General features: G+C 39.0%; 1 protein-coding gene across 1 annotated transcript in view; it reads right to left on the reverse strand.

Moving 5' to 3' along the window:
• Positions 1 to 3,580: 3,580 nt before the first annotated feature.
• Positions 3,581 to 14,664, reverse strand: part of hook1 (hook microtubule-tethering protein 1) — a 61,153-nt gene continuing 50,069 nt past the window's right edge. Inside the window, exons 17-22 of the mRNA XM_055641853.1 lie at positions 13,693 to 13,724; positions 12,005 to 12,087; positions 11,132 to 11,232; positions 9,374 to 9,475; positions 7,512 to 7,580; positions 3,581 to 5,903 (exon numbers count right to left, since the gene is read on the reverse strand). Of these exons, the coding sequence (XP_055497828.1) occupies positions 5,757 to 5,903; positions 7,512 to 7,580; positions 9,374 to 9,475; positions 11,132 to 11,232; positions 12,005 to 12,087; positions 13,693 to 13,724 (534 nt within the window). The 3' untranslated portion in view covers positions 3,581 to 5,756. The remainder of the gene's footprint in view (positions 5,904 to 7,511; positions 7,581 to 9,373; positions 9,476 to 11,131; positions 11,233 to 12,004; positions 12,088 to 13,692; positions 13,725 to 14,664) is intronic.

Genomic DNA, 14,664 nt, shown 5'->3' on the forward strand with positions numbered 1-14,664 from the left:
CAGCTGGAACTCTGCCAGGTTACAAGGTTTACTGTATTATAAAAAATACTAGTCCCTGAAATCATAGTGTAATCCACACAGGAATTAATTGGATTTTAATCCCTTATTCTTAAACTGTGGCCCCTGTTCTGGACTCCCCCAACACCGGGAACATGTTTCCTGCCTCTAGCGTGTCCAACCCCTTAATAATCTTATGTGTTTCAATAAAATACCCTCTCATCCTTCTAAATTCCAGAGTATACAAGCCCAGCCGCTCCATTCTATCAGCACATGACAGTCCCGCCATCCCGGGAATTATGGATTCACAGGTGTTTGTAATTGCTCAGGGGTGTTTAAATGCCTCTTTAATGCAGGTTCGAGAGATCGCTCAGCACTTAGTATTCCCTCCAGTCTTTCCATCACCTTTGGAAATGTTTATTGCTTTATCAACATGAGGGCCAAAGTTGTGCCAATGAAAGTTAAAGTTATGAGACTGACAAACAAGAATAAAACTGTTAGAGACATTAGCCCAACTTAATTGACAATGACAATTAAATTGAATCTGAATCTGAATCTTTAAACCCCCTTTTCACGTTGCGACTTGACGCAAGAGGTACCCCGAGTTTGACATCGTGGGAACCTCGTGCGGTAACAATACGGCATTTGTGGACCACCGTGGCGCTAACGGCATGTAATCGTGTACCTTGTGTACTCGGGAGAAAATTCAAACATGTTTGAATTTGTCCAAGAGTGTCTTGTGCACTTGTGGTTGAGCATTGCAACATTGTATGAATGAAGTGCCCCGTGCGAAATCCTTAATAACTCTTGCGGTGACCGTGGGAACTCCTGCGGACGGTGAACCCGGAAGTTGGATAGACAGGAGGGAAGGTGAGTAAAAAAGGTGTTCTCAATGTTGTTAATTGAACACGTGTCCATCGAGGACGTCCCACCTCATTGTCATTGTTGGTGAATCTTTTTAACAGGAACACGCAGAGATGGCTCCCAGAAAAGCTCAGAAAAAGGGGGTAAAGCATGCCAGAAATGTTTTTGCCATGCAGCAGAATGAGGGGGAGATGCAGCTAGAGAGACAGGTGGAGAGGCAACAGGAGACGCCAGATGTAACACTGCCTGAGGGCTCCTTGGAGCAGGGAGAGAGGGAGCAAGCTGTATGTCAGATTGCCTCCCCAGTAGCCGTTGTAGGCTTACCAAAATCAACTGTTTGGAACATAATTTAGAAGAAAGAGAGCACTGGGGAGTTTATTAATTGCAGAGGGACTGGCAGGCCAAGGAAGACCTTCACATCTGATGACAGAATAATTCCCTCTATAATAAAGACAAATCCCCAAACAACTGTCTTCAGATGTGGATTTGTCAATGACCAATGTCCGCAGAAGACTTCATGAACAGAAATACAGAGGCTACACTGCGAGATGCAAACCACTGGTTAGCCGCAAAAATAGGATGGCCAGGTTACAGTTTGCCAAGAAGTACTTAAAGGAGCAAACACAATTCTGGAAAAAGGTCCTGTGGACAGACGAAGATTAACTTACATCAGAGTGATTGAAGTGCAAAGTATGGAGGAGAGAAGGAACTGCCCAAATTCAAAGCATACCACCTCATCTGTGAAACATGGTGGTGGGGGTGTTATGGCCTGGGCATGTATGGCTGCTGAAGGTACTGGCTCACTTATCTTCATTGATGATACAACTGCTGATAGTAGTAGCATAATGAATTAGACACATCCTATCTTCCTCTTGAGGTAGTACTTCTTGCAGATCTCTTTGATGGTCAATGCCTGTGATGAATAGGTCAACATCCACCACATTCTGCAGCCTCCTTCATTTTGAGACATTTGAATTAACAAATCGGTATTTTTTTTAAATATCCCAGGTGTGCGACAGCAGATGGTACACACAGCCAGTGTATACAGTGTGATGGTACACGGAGCCAGTGTGTACAGTGTGATTGTACATGGAGCCAGTGTGTACAGATGTGGCGGTGCACACAGCCAGTTAGTAAAGAGTGGCGGTATACAAGCCAGTGTGTTGTGTGATAACACACACAGCCAGTGTGTACAGTGTGATAGTAGGCGGCGCAACCTTCGTCAGCAGTGGCCATCTGCGTTTTTATTATTTTTTGTCTGTGTTTTTACGTAGTTTTTGTTATTTTTTGTTGGGGGGTATGTGTGTGGGGGGGGGGGGGGGGGGGGGGGGGGAGGGAGGGGTGACTTTTAAATCTCTCCCTGCACGGGAGACCCGACCTTTTCTTTGTTGGGTCTCCGTTGTCGTTAGGGCTGCAAGTGGAGCGGCCTCCAACAGGAAGACCGGGGGCTCTGGTGCCGACTACTCACCTCACCATCGCGGAGCTGGCCGAGTCCAGAGCGGGTGGAGCGGTGGTGGAGCGCTGCTGCTGGCCCCCGACCTCCGGAGATTCGGAGGCTGCAACTGCGGGTCGGGCGGACGGCGGCACCGGGGGCCCGCGGGTCCCGGGAGGGAGAGCGCTTTTCAGGGCTCCCGCAACGGCGACTTCTCCCGCCCGAGTTGCGGGGTTGAAGAGCTCCTGGAGCGGGGCTTTACAGCACCGCCCCGCATGGCTTGGAATGGCCGCGGGACTCTGCGAGCGCACGCCGGGGGCTCTAACATCAAGACCCGGTGTGCGACCTTGCATCACCCGGCGGGCGGCTTTAATGGGCCCGGGACCATCGCCATCGCCAGCCGGGGGCTTTGACTTTGACTCTGACATCGGGGGGGGGGAGTGCAGTGGAGAGATACGTTTTTTTGGCCTTCCATCACAGCAATGTGATGGATGTTTATGTAAATTATGTTGTGTCTCGGGTCTATTTGTTTGTAATGTATGGCTGCAGAAACGTCATTTCGTTTGGACCTCAAGGGGTCCAAATGACAAATAAATTGAATCTCAAATCTTGAATAGTACACACAGCCATCTTGGTTAATAACATTGATGATTAGGAACCACCAAAAGCATTGACAATCCTCTTCCAACAGCAACCCCATGCAGGGATTGACTTAATCATCATGTGAGACGTGATAGATTTAAAAAGGGACAAACATTGTTTATAATAATGAACTTGCAACAGATTGTCACAAGTTATATATACCTTTCTAGATCAGCAATCCACATTATTGGATGACAATTTTTTTTAAGTTATCATATGCGACCCACTAGATGAGTTGTTTGAAGTAGATACTACAGCAACATTAAAGAGGCATTTAGACAGGCACACGAACAGGCACGGGAGGGAGGGGTAATAACTATGTGCAGGAAAACCTGATTAATTTAGTTTAGTTTATTGTCATGTGTACTAAAGTACAGTGAAAAGCTTTTGTTGCGTGCTAACCAGTCAGCTGAAAGATAATACATGATTACAATCGAGCTGTCCACAGTTTATAGATGCATCATAAAGGGAATTATGTGATTAGCATTTAGTGCAAGGTAAAGTCAGATTAAAGATTTAAAAATATTTTGTCATCATGTGCCAAAAGATCCTGTTCCTGCAATGTACTGGTCTACGTTTAGGTTTCAGGCTCAGATCTTCAGATATAATTCTGCATGAGCAAAATCAAGACTTGTAGAATGTTGATCAAATCAAATATGTATATAAATATTTATTTTCTAAGTACGGAATCACATTATCATCCATTCGTACCAGTATTTTTCCCCAGTGTCCACTAAAGCATGACAAAAAGACTTTCATAATATTTGAATAACAATACTGCAAATACGTCATTTAGGTTCAGACGTAGTTTGAAACAAAAGTTAACTCATAATCCATTAAACCAAACATAGAAACATAGAAATATCTATCTTGCCATATTTTTCTCCCAAATTCATGATCCACCCATAAAACACACTCCAAAGGCTATCACCAGTGATAAAATGAGAATAAAGAATAAACAACTATATCAAAGATAGACACAAAATGCTGGAGTAATTCAGCGGGACAAGCAGTTTAGATTTTTAGTTTAGAGATACAGCACAGAAACAGGTCCTTCGGCTCACCGGGTCCACGCCGACCAGCGATCACCGCACATTAACACTATCCTCCTCGCATTACGGACGATTTTTACATTTACCAAGCCAATTAACCTACAAACATGTACGTCTTTGGAATGTGGGAGGAAACCGATCTCGGAGAAAACTGCGTGGTCATGGGGAGAACGTACAGATAGCACTCGTAGTCGGGATCAAACCCGGGTCTCCGGCGCTGCATTCGCTGCAAGGCAGCAACTCTACCGCTGTGCCACCGAGACAACAACCATGTCTGGAGAAGGGTCTCGACCCGAAACGTCACCCATTCCTTCTCTCTAGAGATGCTGCATGACCCGCTGAGTTACTCCAGTATTTTGTGTCCAACAACTATGTCAGGTCTGGCTCAGAAAAGGCCAAAGAATCAGTTTTTTTCAATCCAAAGTTATTCACTGTTAACAAACAAAAGGGACTTGTTTCGCAGGCATGTTTCATAATGTTTAAATAATATCTGTACTATACCTGGGATATATGCAATACAACCACATCAGTTAATACCCCAAATGCACCAAAGAAAATTACAAAAACTATTCCAGTTATATTGGTAAAAACATGAACCCAAATATTATGGAATACTTTAATTGCAGTTTACTTAGGTTAATGGAATAACAATAATCAACTTTAATAAAAACTCAACATAAAAATTAAAATACAGCAAATGTAAAATTACAATTTTAAAGCAGAGAAGTATTGATTTCATAATATGAAGTAATAAAACCTCTGGACATTTTAAATAGTTTAGGATTTATAATTCATGTACAATCATTCATGTACAATTGTTTCCCTTAATAAATTAAATAAATCAAATATTTTATTTACATGTGAAGATTTGTTATAAAGAACAGATGTATTTTGAATTTACAAATGACATTTCAACATTTCTTAAATTGACAACCGTGCATGCATGTGTGCTTGTGGTGTGTATATTCCCAACCTAGAAAAGCCATGACAAATCTTCTTAATAATCAGGTAACATTACTACAAGGAATACATAATTTAGTTTCAAGGCACATCTACTTTAATATTTTAAAATAGGATACATACATTTTTATATATAAATTTAAAACGTAAAACAACCCCAAACAGCTGCTTTTTTTTTAACCATTTGCCCTTAACATTCTGCACAATGTATATTCATACACAAAATATATCAGAAAAGCAGCTCTTTAAAATTTAAAGGTGAAATTTCCATTTGGACATATATATATATATTGAAAGAAAATCTCTTGGAAGTAGGGGAAATATTATAAGTTATACAACACTGATCTAATTTTCAATGGAGTGCCAGAGGCTAAGGGATCACCTTAGAGGTGTCTATAAAATCATGAGAAGCAGAGATAAAGTGAATAGCCACTGTCCCACATTAGAGAAGTCTAAACTTAGAGGACACAGTCTTAAGGCAAGATGGGTAAGATTTAAAAATGACTTGAGGGGCAACTTCTTTCACACAGAGAGTGGAAAAAGCTGCCAGAGGAAGTGGTATAGGCAGATACAATTATGACGTTTAAAGGACACTTAGACAGATACATGGTTAGGAAAGGTTTGAAGGGATTTGGGCCAGGCACAGACAGAGACACTAACTGCGCAGCAAATTGGTCGGCATGAACAAGTTGAGCTAGATGCCGTGTTTCCCTGCTGTATAGCTGTACAAATCATAATTGTGCCTTTTCAGCTGTTTTAATACACAGGTTTTTAAAAAATAGACTTCTGTACAAATGTATTCGGTTGTTCTATTTGGTAGATGTTGTAGGCACGGCAACGGCGAGTGTTTTCTGTGAACTGGAGACCTGTCGTTGCTGTGCTAGGAAGGAGCGATTTGTATTTGAGCCAAAGCCTCCAAGTCGAGCTTCAATGCCAATCTTCTGAAAAGCCAAACTCTGAAAATAGTGCACAATTATTTGTTTTACTTTGAGAAATGGAAAATAAAATACAAGATTTCAAGGGGGCACAAGAGACTGCTGGTGGGGTGAGAAAACAAACACTTATCCTTTTACTTGTCTTCTTCCACATCTTGCCCACCTGCCCATCCCCCAATTCCACCCCGGCTCCTCACCTAGTTGGCTCCATCCATCCATCCTTCAACTCTCCTCAGTCCACATATTTCCAACACCTCCTGCCTCACCTCTCTCCCTTTTATACCAGCATCTTTTCATCTCCAATTGCAGCCCCGATGCAGGGTTTTGATCTGAAATGTTGGCAATACCTTTCTCCACCTCCCCCACCCTCCCCCCACCTGCCCCCTCCCAGATGCTGAGTTTATCCAGAAATGTTCAAAGGGGAATTGCCAGAGTAGATGCCCCAACATTTGCTTCAGGAAAAGCGGATGAAACTTTAGGATTTTAATGTAGATTTTGAGAGACTTATAAACCTTGGAGTATACCATGCAGGAAGGTGGATGTTGTTGAATCTCAAAGACATCAGATAAAATGGATGTTTGGCAAAAGGTCAACCATGTCCCCGTGCAATTACAGAGCAGTTATGAAACACTACATGCCCTTGGACTTAACTCTGGTTACCAAGGTTACAACGAATTGAAATATCAACATGAACTCTTGCAACAGCCTATTACTTCATAAAATTACACTTTAATGTATGTGGAAAAGAAATTATTCATTATGACCCTGAGATCGTTAGTAATAGCTTCTCTATTGGAGAAGGTGGATACACAAATACTCAAGAGGAAACAAAAAAGAGGATGAATTTTAAATGAGATTAACTATAAAGTAGTTCCTGCGATTGGTATTAGAACCACTGCTCTTTACAACCGGGAGAGTAAGAAGGATAGAACTTCAAAATAGTCAGATGACAAAGCTCAGATGCCGGGCAAACAATTGCTGAGATAGCATCAGACCTCAGGACAATATGGATTGAATGTTGAATTGGGCAAATGAAACGTGGTCTATTAGATTGCAATGTAACAATTTTTACAAAGCATTTGGGACTCAATTCTTTGAAGGTGCCCGAAGAAGTTGATTTAGTATTAAAAAGACAACAAGATCCTTGGCTTTATAAATACAAGCATAGATCATGGAAAATTAAAAGAGGCAACATGGTCAATCTTTATAACATACTGTAGGTTAGGTCCATGTCACATGAGATTTATTACTGAATGAGAAACTTCAGAAATCCAGAGAGATTAAAAACAATTCTTCTCCTAGATTAAAGGTAGGGAACTGTTCAAAGGTATAAGATAATTTTATAAAAGTAATGAAAATAAATTGTTCCTATCAGATTTGAGAGACCAGATAGCAAAGGTCACAGAAAGATGACAATTAACTGACAGCAAAAGGTAAACCAAGACAAACGTTTAATGCAATTTGTTAAATCAGAAATTAATTGTATAAGTAAGGATGGAAGGAATTACAATCATAACTTTTCAGAGTTAAACCTTTAAAAAAAAAAAATCACAAGGGGTATTTGGAAATAGTAATAATTTTACAGTTTCTTAGAAATGTTGCCACACAGCAACTTAGTTAATAATTTACCTTGTTCCACCATGCTGTTACCAACAGATTCTCTTCATACTCACGAAGTTTTGATTGCTCGCAATCACGCTAACATAAACACAGAATGAGAAAAAAAAACCTGAATATCTGTTATTAAAGGCAGTATATTTTTGAGGTATAAATAATGCATTTCTAAATTGGAGCTTTGCAGCTAAAAGGGTTTTGGGGTGCTATGCCTTATGTGTTTTAATTATATTTTTATAGAAAAATTGGATCTAATTCATTGCATTTACCATGATATTAAATGGTAGAATTTGGTTCAACAAGAGGAAATGTCTCAGATTGGGGCACAATTAAAATAATTCAGATGGGCATTCCACTGATGGGAATATTACACCCAAAGTCTTGTTGCATTTCATTGTTACACTGAAACATAGAAACTGACATAAACTGGAGAAAATTCTCAGAGTGTTCATGAATGAGTGTGCCATTGTCATCTGCAATGTTGTCTTACTCTGAGTGCCTCTTGCCACTGCTGCTCCCATTAAAGCCCTGTCCCACGGTACGAGTTCATTCCAAGAGTTATCCCGAGTTTGCCCTGATTCGAACTCGGAAATTTACGGCAATGGCCACTCGTCGGTACTCGGGGCCCTCGTGGACATTTTTCAACATGTTGATAAATCTTCACGAGTCTTCCCGTGCTTACCTGCCGTTAGCAAGTCTTCCAGAGTACCTGCCGTTAGCATTATGAGCCACTAAGAGACATCCCCGAGCTCTGCCGTACCCGCTACGTTCATTCTCCATGCTTACCACCAGTTTGATTTTTTTTAAACTCGGGAGAGCTCTTGGAATGAACTCGTACAGTGGGACACGGCTATTATCCAGTAGTATTTAACACACATTTTGATGCAATTCATTTAAACTCCCAGAATGGTATAGACCACATACATAGGAGCAAGTTTAGACAAAGAACACGAGGTCTACTTCAATGTAAGTGAAAGTTTGTCCCAGTCTGATTCCTTAAACAAGTTTGCATTCCAAGAGAATTAGACTCCAGTCATGAGATTAGTTATCAGGGCCAGACAGATTTGTCCACAGTAATTATTGGAGAGTATTTGCTTTATAACTTTGGTACAATTATTTTAACAAGGAATTATACTTTGTGCATTCTGCAATATGCTGAGATTGAAAATTCACATTAAATATTGATTTCTATTTGATTCCACGGTAACAGTGAGAACATCACTCATTGTGATGAAGCTTACCGTGCTGAGTTGCAGACAGTGATGCCACAGCTATCCCCCCGGCAGCGTGCCTGGCTCACCCGCCACGCAACTGGGAATCCTGCCTTGAAGAGGGAAGCCACCGAGCCCGGCCCCTGCTCTTCACTGATGACCGGAGAGGAAGGTGGTGGGACACGGGAGCACAAGATGCAAAAACAAAGGGCCGGTAAGATGGGGTCTTACAATTTGTGACCTCAAGGTCGGCTGCGGGAGGTGCTCCTGGAGCACAAAGGGCTGAATAGTGGCCGGGTGAGGAGAGAGACAACGGTTCACTGGCCAATCCGGATCGAGTTAACAACTGGAGGCCCTGCAGCAGACTGGGGCTCAACTGTATTGTGCACTGCTCCAGGAGGCCAAGCAGGTGGATTAATCTGGGATTGTGTATATGTCTAGTAAAAATTTACTAAATGGTATGCAAAAAAATTATTTCACTGGACCTCAGTACATGTGAACCATTGAAGCAGGATAAAATAGAATATAATTGGATTTCCATGTTTAGTCATTTGTGTGTACTCCAGAATTTACACTCCAATTTCCTCCATTGTTAGTAACTTACCCATTATTCTTATTAAAAAAATCTTAAACACAGACTAAAGTATTATCATCAATGTAACATACCTCCAGCATTTGTATTTTTTTGTCTCTCTCAATGATTTGTGTTTTGAGTGCCTGGATTTCTGCAGTAGCTGGGTTCTGTTTTGGGTCTAGAGCTTTAATCACCTATATGTGTGATATAAACAGATGTAATATTTAGTCATAAATATTGAATATTTACTGATTCAATAGTACTTCAAAAAAAACATATCATTGCTTCATATGTTTGTGGAATAGTGGAAAGCATTTTTATTGAGTTCTCTCAAGTTACGTTCTCTGTGGATAACTTATGCGAGGGGCATGGCCTCACAAAAACGCTTGGTAAGTCAAATAAATAAGTGATTGGACCAACCACATTGAAGCCACAGCCAAGAATGCACATTAGCAGCTCTAACTCCTCAGCAATTTGGGATGTCTCCAATGACTCTTACTAATTTCAATATATGCATCATATAAACCATCCTATCAGGGTGCATCACAGCTCAGTTTCCTCCAGAACCAGGGGCCACAGTCTTAGACTAAATGGGATGACATTTAAGGCTGAGGTGAGAACAATCTTTTTCACCCAGAGAGTTGTGAATTTGTGGAATTCCCTGCCACAGAGGGCAGTGGAGGCCAAATCACTGGATGGATTTAAGAGAGAGTTAGATGGAGCTCTAGGGATCATGGGGAGAATGCAGGCATGGGTTATTGATTGGGGATGATTAGCCATGATCACAATGAATGGCGGCACTGGCTCGAAGGGCTGAATGGCCTCCTCCTGCACCTATTTTCTATGTTTCTATATGCTAAATGCTTAAGTTACATGATGCTTGAGTTGTGCTTCCTGTGGTTTTATTGGAACTTTGATGAAGCATAATTGATGGGCCATTCGGTCAGAAATATTTTAATTGTAATCAACAGAAAAGAGTTGATTCTTGTATAAATGTCAGGAGGTGAAACTCTCCCAGCAATATACAACAAACATGAGAGGAAAAAGTGGAGAAATTGATATGTTCAAACTGGAAAAAGTAACACAGGATCTAAAAGTACTCTCAGCGCTTTTGTAATCTATTGAGTCAGGTCAAGTCAAGTTTATTCATCACCTACACATACGAGATGTGCAGTGAAATGAAAAGTGGCAATCTGAAAGTCAAAAGTAGAAATGCAAAGTCCTCTGAAAACCAGTGAAATAGATTACACGTCATTTTCATGTACCATTTTAGATGCATTAATTCCATTCATTAGACAATTGATAATAGACAATAGGTGCAGGAGTAGGCCATTCGGCCCTTTGAGCCAGCACCACCATTCACTGTGATCATGGCTGATCATCCACAATCTCCTTTCCTGCCTCTCCCCATATCCCCTGACTCCGCTATCTTTAAGTGCTCTATCTAACTCTCTCTTCAAAGCATCCAGAGAATTGACCTCCACTGCCTTCAGATTCACAACCGTCTGTGTGAAAAAGTTTTTCTTCATCTCCAGTCTAAATGGCTTACCCCTTATTCTTAAACTCCCCCAACATAGGGAACATGTTGCCTGCCTCTAGTTTGTCTAACGCTTAATAATCTTATACGTTTCAATAAGATCCCCTCTCATCCTTCTAAATTGCAGAGTATAGAAGCCCAGCCGCTCCATTCTATCAACATATAACAGTCTCGCCATCCTGGGAAATAACCTTGTGACCTACGCTGCACTCATTCAGGTATTTTAAAATAAATTGAAAATCAGGCTAATGTGAAAAATTATAATGTGAAAAAGTTGGATCAGAAATCGCAATAACTTCTAACATGCACTCACATTACGAGCTTTCTCAAGGTACGTCTTGTATCTTTCCTCCATTGCCCGCATATCTTCATCTTTTTTAGTCAGGCCACGTTGTAACTCTTCAATATTTTGAGCTAGAGTAATAAGATTTGCAATTTGGAAATATTTAAATTCTAATTGCATTTACAGTAAGTATAAGTAATATAAATCTGATATTTTGTTACATCAAGATGTCAATAAGAAATCATTTTTTTCCATGCATTCTTTATTCGCAACAAATAAGATTATCATACACTAGGAGATTGAACTGAAATTTCAATTGAAAATTTGTTTTCAAATGAAGTGCACTAAGTTTTTATTGAATAATACATTTACTATCATAGGATTTGAATGGCTTATAAAGGATCATAAGATATCAGGGCACAAAGCTATACATAGGTGTAGTAAAATATTTCAGTGCATATTAATTTTAACTATATTTACTTTAACATGTTTTAACAAAAACATGATTGTAAAGCAGGGAATAGCTTGATTTCAACACCACTGTGTCCCTTTCATTAATGTTTCCATTTGTCTTATACCTTTATCTGTAGTAATTTACTAATCTCCCATTTGCCACCAATTCATAATACGTATCTTTTTCTTTACTACTTTTTCTATGTATGCTTTTGTTCTATTATGTAACTTCTATCCCACGTCTGCTCCTTCTTACGGATCAGTCATTCGCAACAATTCACAACCCTGACAAGAAATCATAGACTTGAAATATGATGTCTCCCTTCCATATTGCACAAATTGCATCATCTTACTTTGTTACAACTTCCAGTATTTTGCCTACACCAATCAACATTACGATAAAGTTATTTGGAAGATTATGCCATCTAAGAAATTATTTTCTATACTTACATTTCTGCTGTACGTCATGCTCTAGATCTTCAATAAACTCATTCTTTTTCTGCAGCTCATCTTGAGCCTCATGAAGTTTCTCTCTAACAATAAAATATGTCATAAATTATATATTTAACATAGAATATTCTTTTTTGGATCTTATCTATCTTATTTACTCCATTTACGTTTACGTTTTAGTTTTAATTTGCCCTCTGTTTTCTATCATGCATGTCAATTTCACCTTTTTTTAGTGAGATCAGACAAAAACTGTGAAACACTTTCAAAATCGTTGATCTTACCTGTAGATTTAAGCTACAACAAACTAAACCAAAAGCAGTCGAATAGTTACTTTAATTTTCTAAGAATTGTTGTTTTTGGTGGAGCTGGAGACATTTTTATAAGAAAGAATTCTAACTGTAATGAATCAAATGTGATGAAATGTTAAGCAATCTTTTCTAGAAAATGGACTGAAAATGATGACAAGGTCAATCAGTGCTTTGTTCCTGTCCCATAAATGTCCTGACCTCTGAAACAAATGTATCATTTCTCACTTTTTCATGTGACCATTCCACTTTAAGAGAAAATGTTGTTCATAATTTGTACTGGAATATTATGAATGCAATATGTTATCTGTCAAGTGACAACTGCCGGAGATAGTTCATTGAACCCGTGAATTAGAAAGGGCTATTGGAATGATCAGTTCATTCGAGAGTGAAACATGCAAGAAACTAGGAAAGTAATCACATGGCCTCGTGAGCCTACTCAGTCATTCAATAAAATTATTGCTGATCCTTGACCAAGTTCATTTTTCTTCCTGATCCACAAATACCTTTTTTCATTTAAATATCTGAGCATCTATTGATCCTTTACTCTACTATGGAATCCACAGACCCCTGGGATAGAGAATGTCAAAGATTTAGTGTCCTCTGCATGTTAAAATTTCTCCTAATCTGTATCCTAAATAACCAGTGCCTAATGCTGAGATTATGCTTCTCAGTCTCTAAGGAGAATAGATTTAGGTGAGAACATTTTTACTTCCTTAATATAATCTCACTGAGCAAAAGTGCGAATGTATACAATTATAATAAAGAATTCATATAAAACAAATTATGTTTTACTCAATACTTCAATTTATTAAAACATCATGTGAAAGATAAACCAAACTCTTTCAATTTGCATCAGTAATGTCCCATATATCTAAACTAATTTTAACTCTTCCTTTTCTTTTGGCATCTGAAACAAACCCATTATATTAGGTTTAGAAAAAGATTCCGTTTTATTTTAAAAGCCAATGTTTAGTGAAATTATGGTTAATTTGATAGACAAGATAAATTCTATCCAGCTAGATAATTATCAACAAATGTTAAATTCAAGGAGTTGAAATGATATTTTTGCTTAGCAATGAAACATATCAAAACACATGGTGATACCCATTTAATACCACATGCTGTAGAACAGAAGCCAATTGAGATCAGGTTGGTTTTGAGCTCACTGTGACCATGGAGATCATGTAGGAATTACTAGCTGACGGAACACACATTCTTTTGTTGTGCTTTTCATTTGATGGTACATACTTGTACATGACAAGGTACAAGAAAAAGTCAGAATGTGGATAAACTTAAACTACAGACATAATTAATTATACACACTTTTAAACCTAGTAATAATTTGGGAACATTAAATAGATAAAAACCTTGTTTACTTACAGATGTGCATCCAATTTCTTTAGTTCACTGGACTGCAAAGCAAGACAAAGCAAAAGTTTCATATGGCAATGTCCAATTGTTCAGCATGTTATCGAAAGTGGATACGAATGGAAATGCGGAAATTGTCATCACTAATGTAAATAGTGAGAATGTGTTGATGCCAGCTTTATTACAATCGCAACTGTCTGGTATTCCAATGCTCTTTTCTTAAAATCGGTTAATCAAAGACACACAAGCGGTTGAAATACATAATCAAGATTACATTCTTGCAAGCTGAATAATAACTAAAAAAGAATTACATTGTCCAGAATCAGCTGTAATTAAAAAAAAAAAAACAACCTTTCTCACATTTTGAAATCTTTAGCTTTATTTTCGGAACCTCCTGATTATATACCCAATTTTATGCACTTGCATGTTATGGCCTGATTCATTGTAATTATTTTTCCTACTGCAATAATATTGCAGCCACTTTTAATTCTATTTAGTTTTGGGGTATTTTATGTGTTACATTAAAAAAAAATAAAGTTCTATTTCATTCATCATGCATCAATTACTAGTTGGTGATGCACATTTATGTTCAATCAAGGGGAGAAGGCCATACCCATAAACCATAAGCTGATCAACATGACTTTGGTGGTGGGAAAGGTTTCAGAGACAATGATGAAATTATAACTGCCACTTGGAGAATTTCAAATTGTTTCTGGAGAAAAAAACACAGATTTGCTGTAGGCAAACAGCACGTGACAAACCTAGGAGGATTTATTTGATATAATGGAGAACATAGAAAAATAGGTGCAGGTGTAGACCATTCGGCCCTGCGAGCCAGCACCACCATTCAATATGATCATGGCTAATCATCCAAAATCAGTACCCTGTTCCTGCTTTCTCCCCATATCCCTTGATTCCTTTAGCCCTAAGTGCTAAATCTAACTCTCACTTGGAACGTTGATGAATGGGACACAGAACATGTCA

Source organism: Leucoraja erinacea, chromosome 10 (genome assembly GCF_028641065.1).
Source record: "Leucoraja erinacea ecotype New England chromosome 10, Leri_hhj_1, whole genome shotgun sequence".
Classification (NCBI taxonomy): domain Eukaryota; kingdom Metazoa; phylum Chordata; class Chondrichthyes; order Rajiformes; family Rajidae; genus Leucoraja; species Leucoraja erinaceus.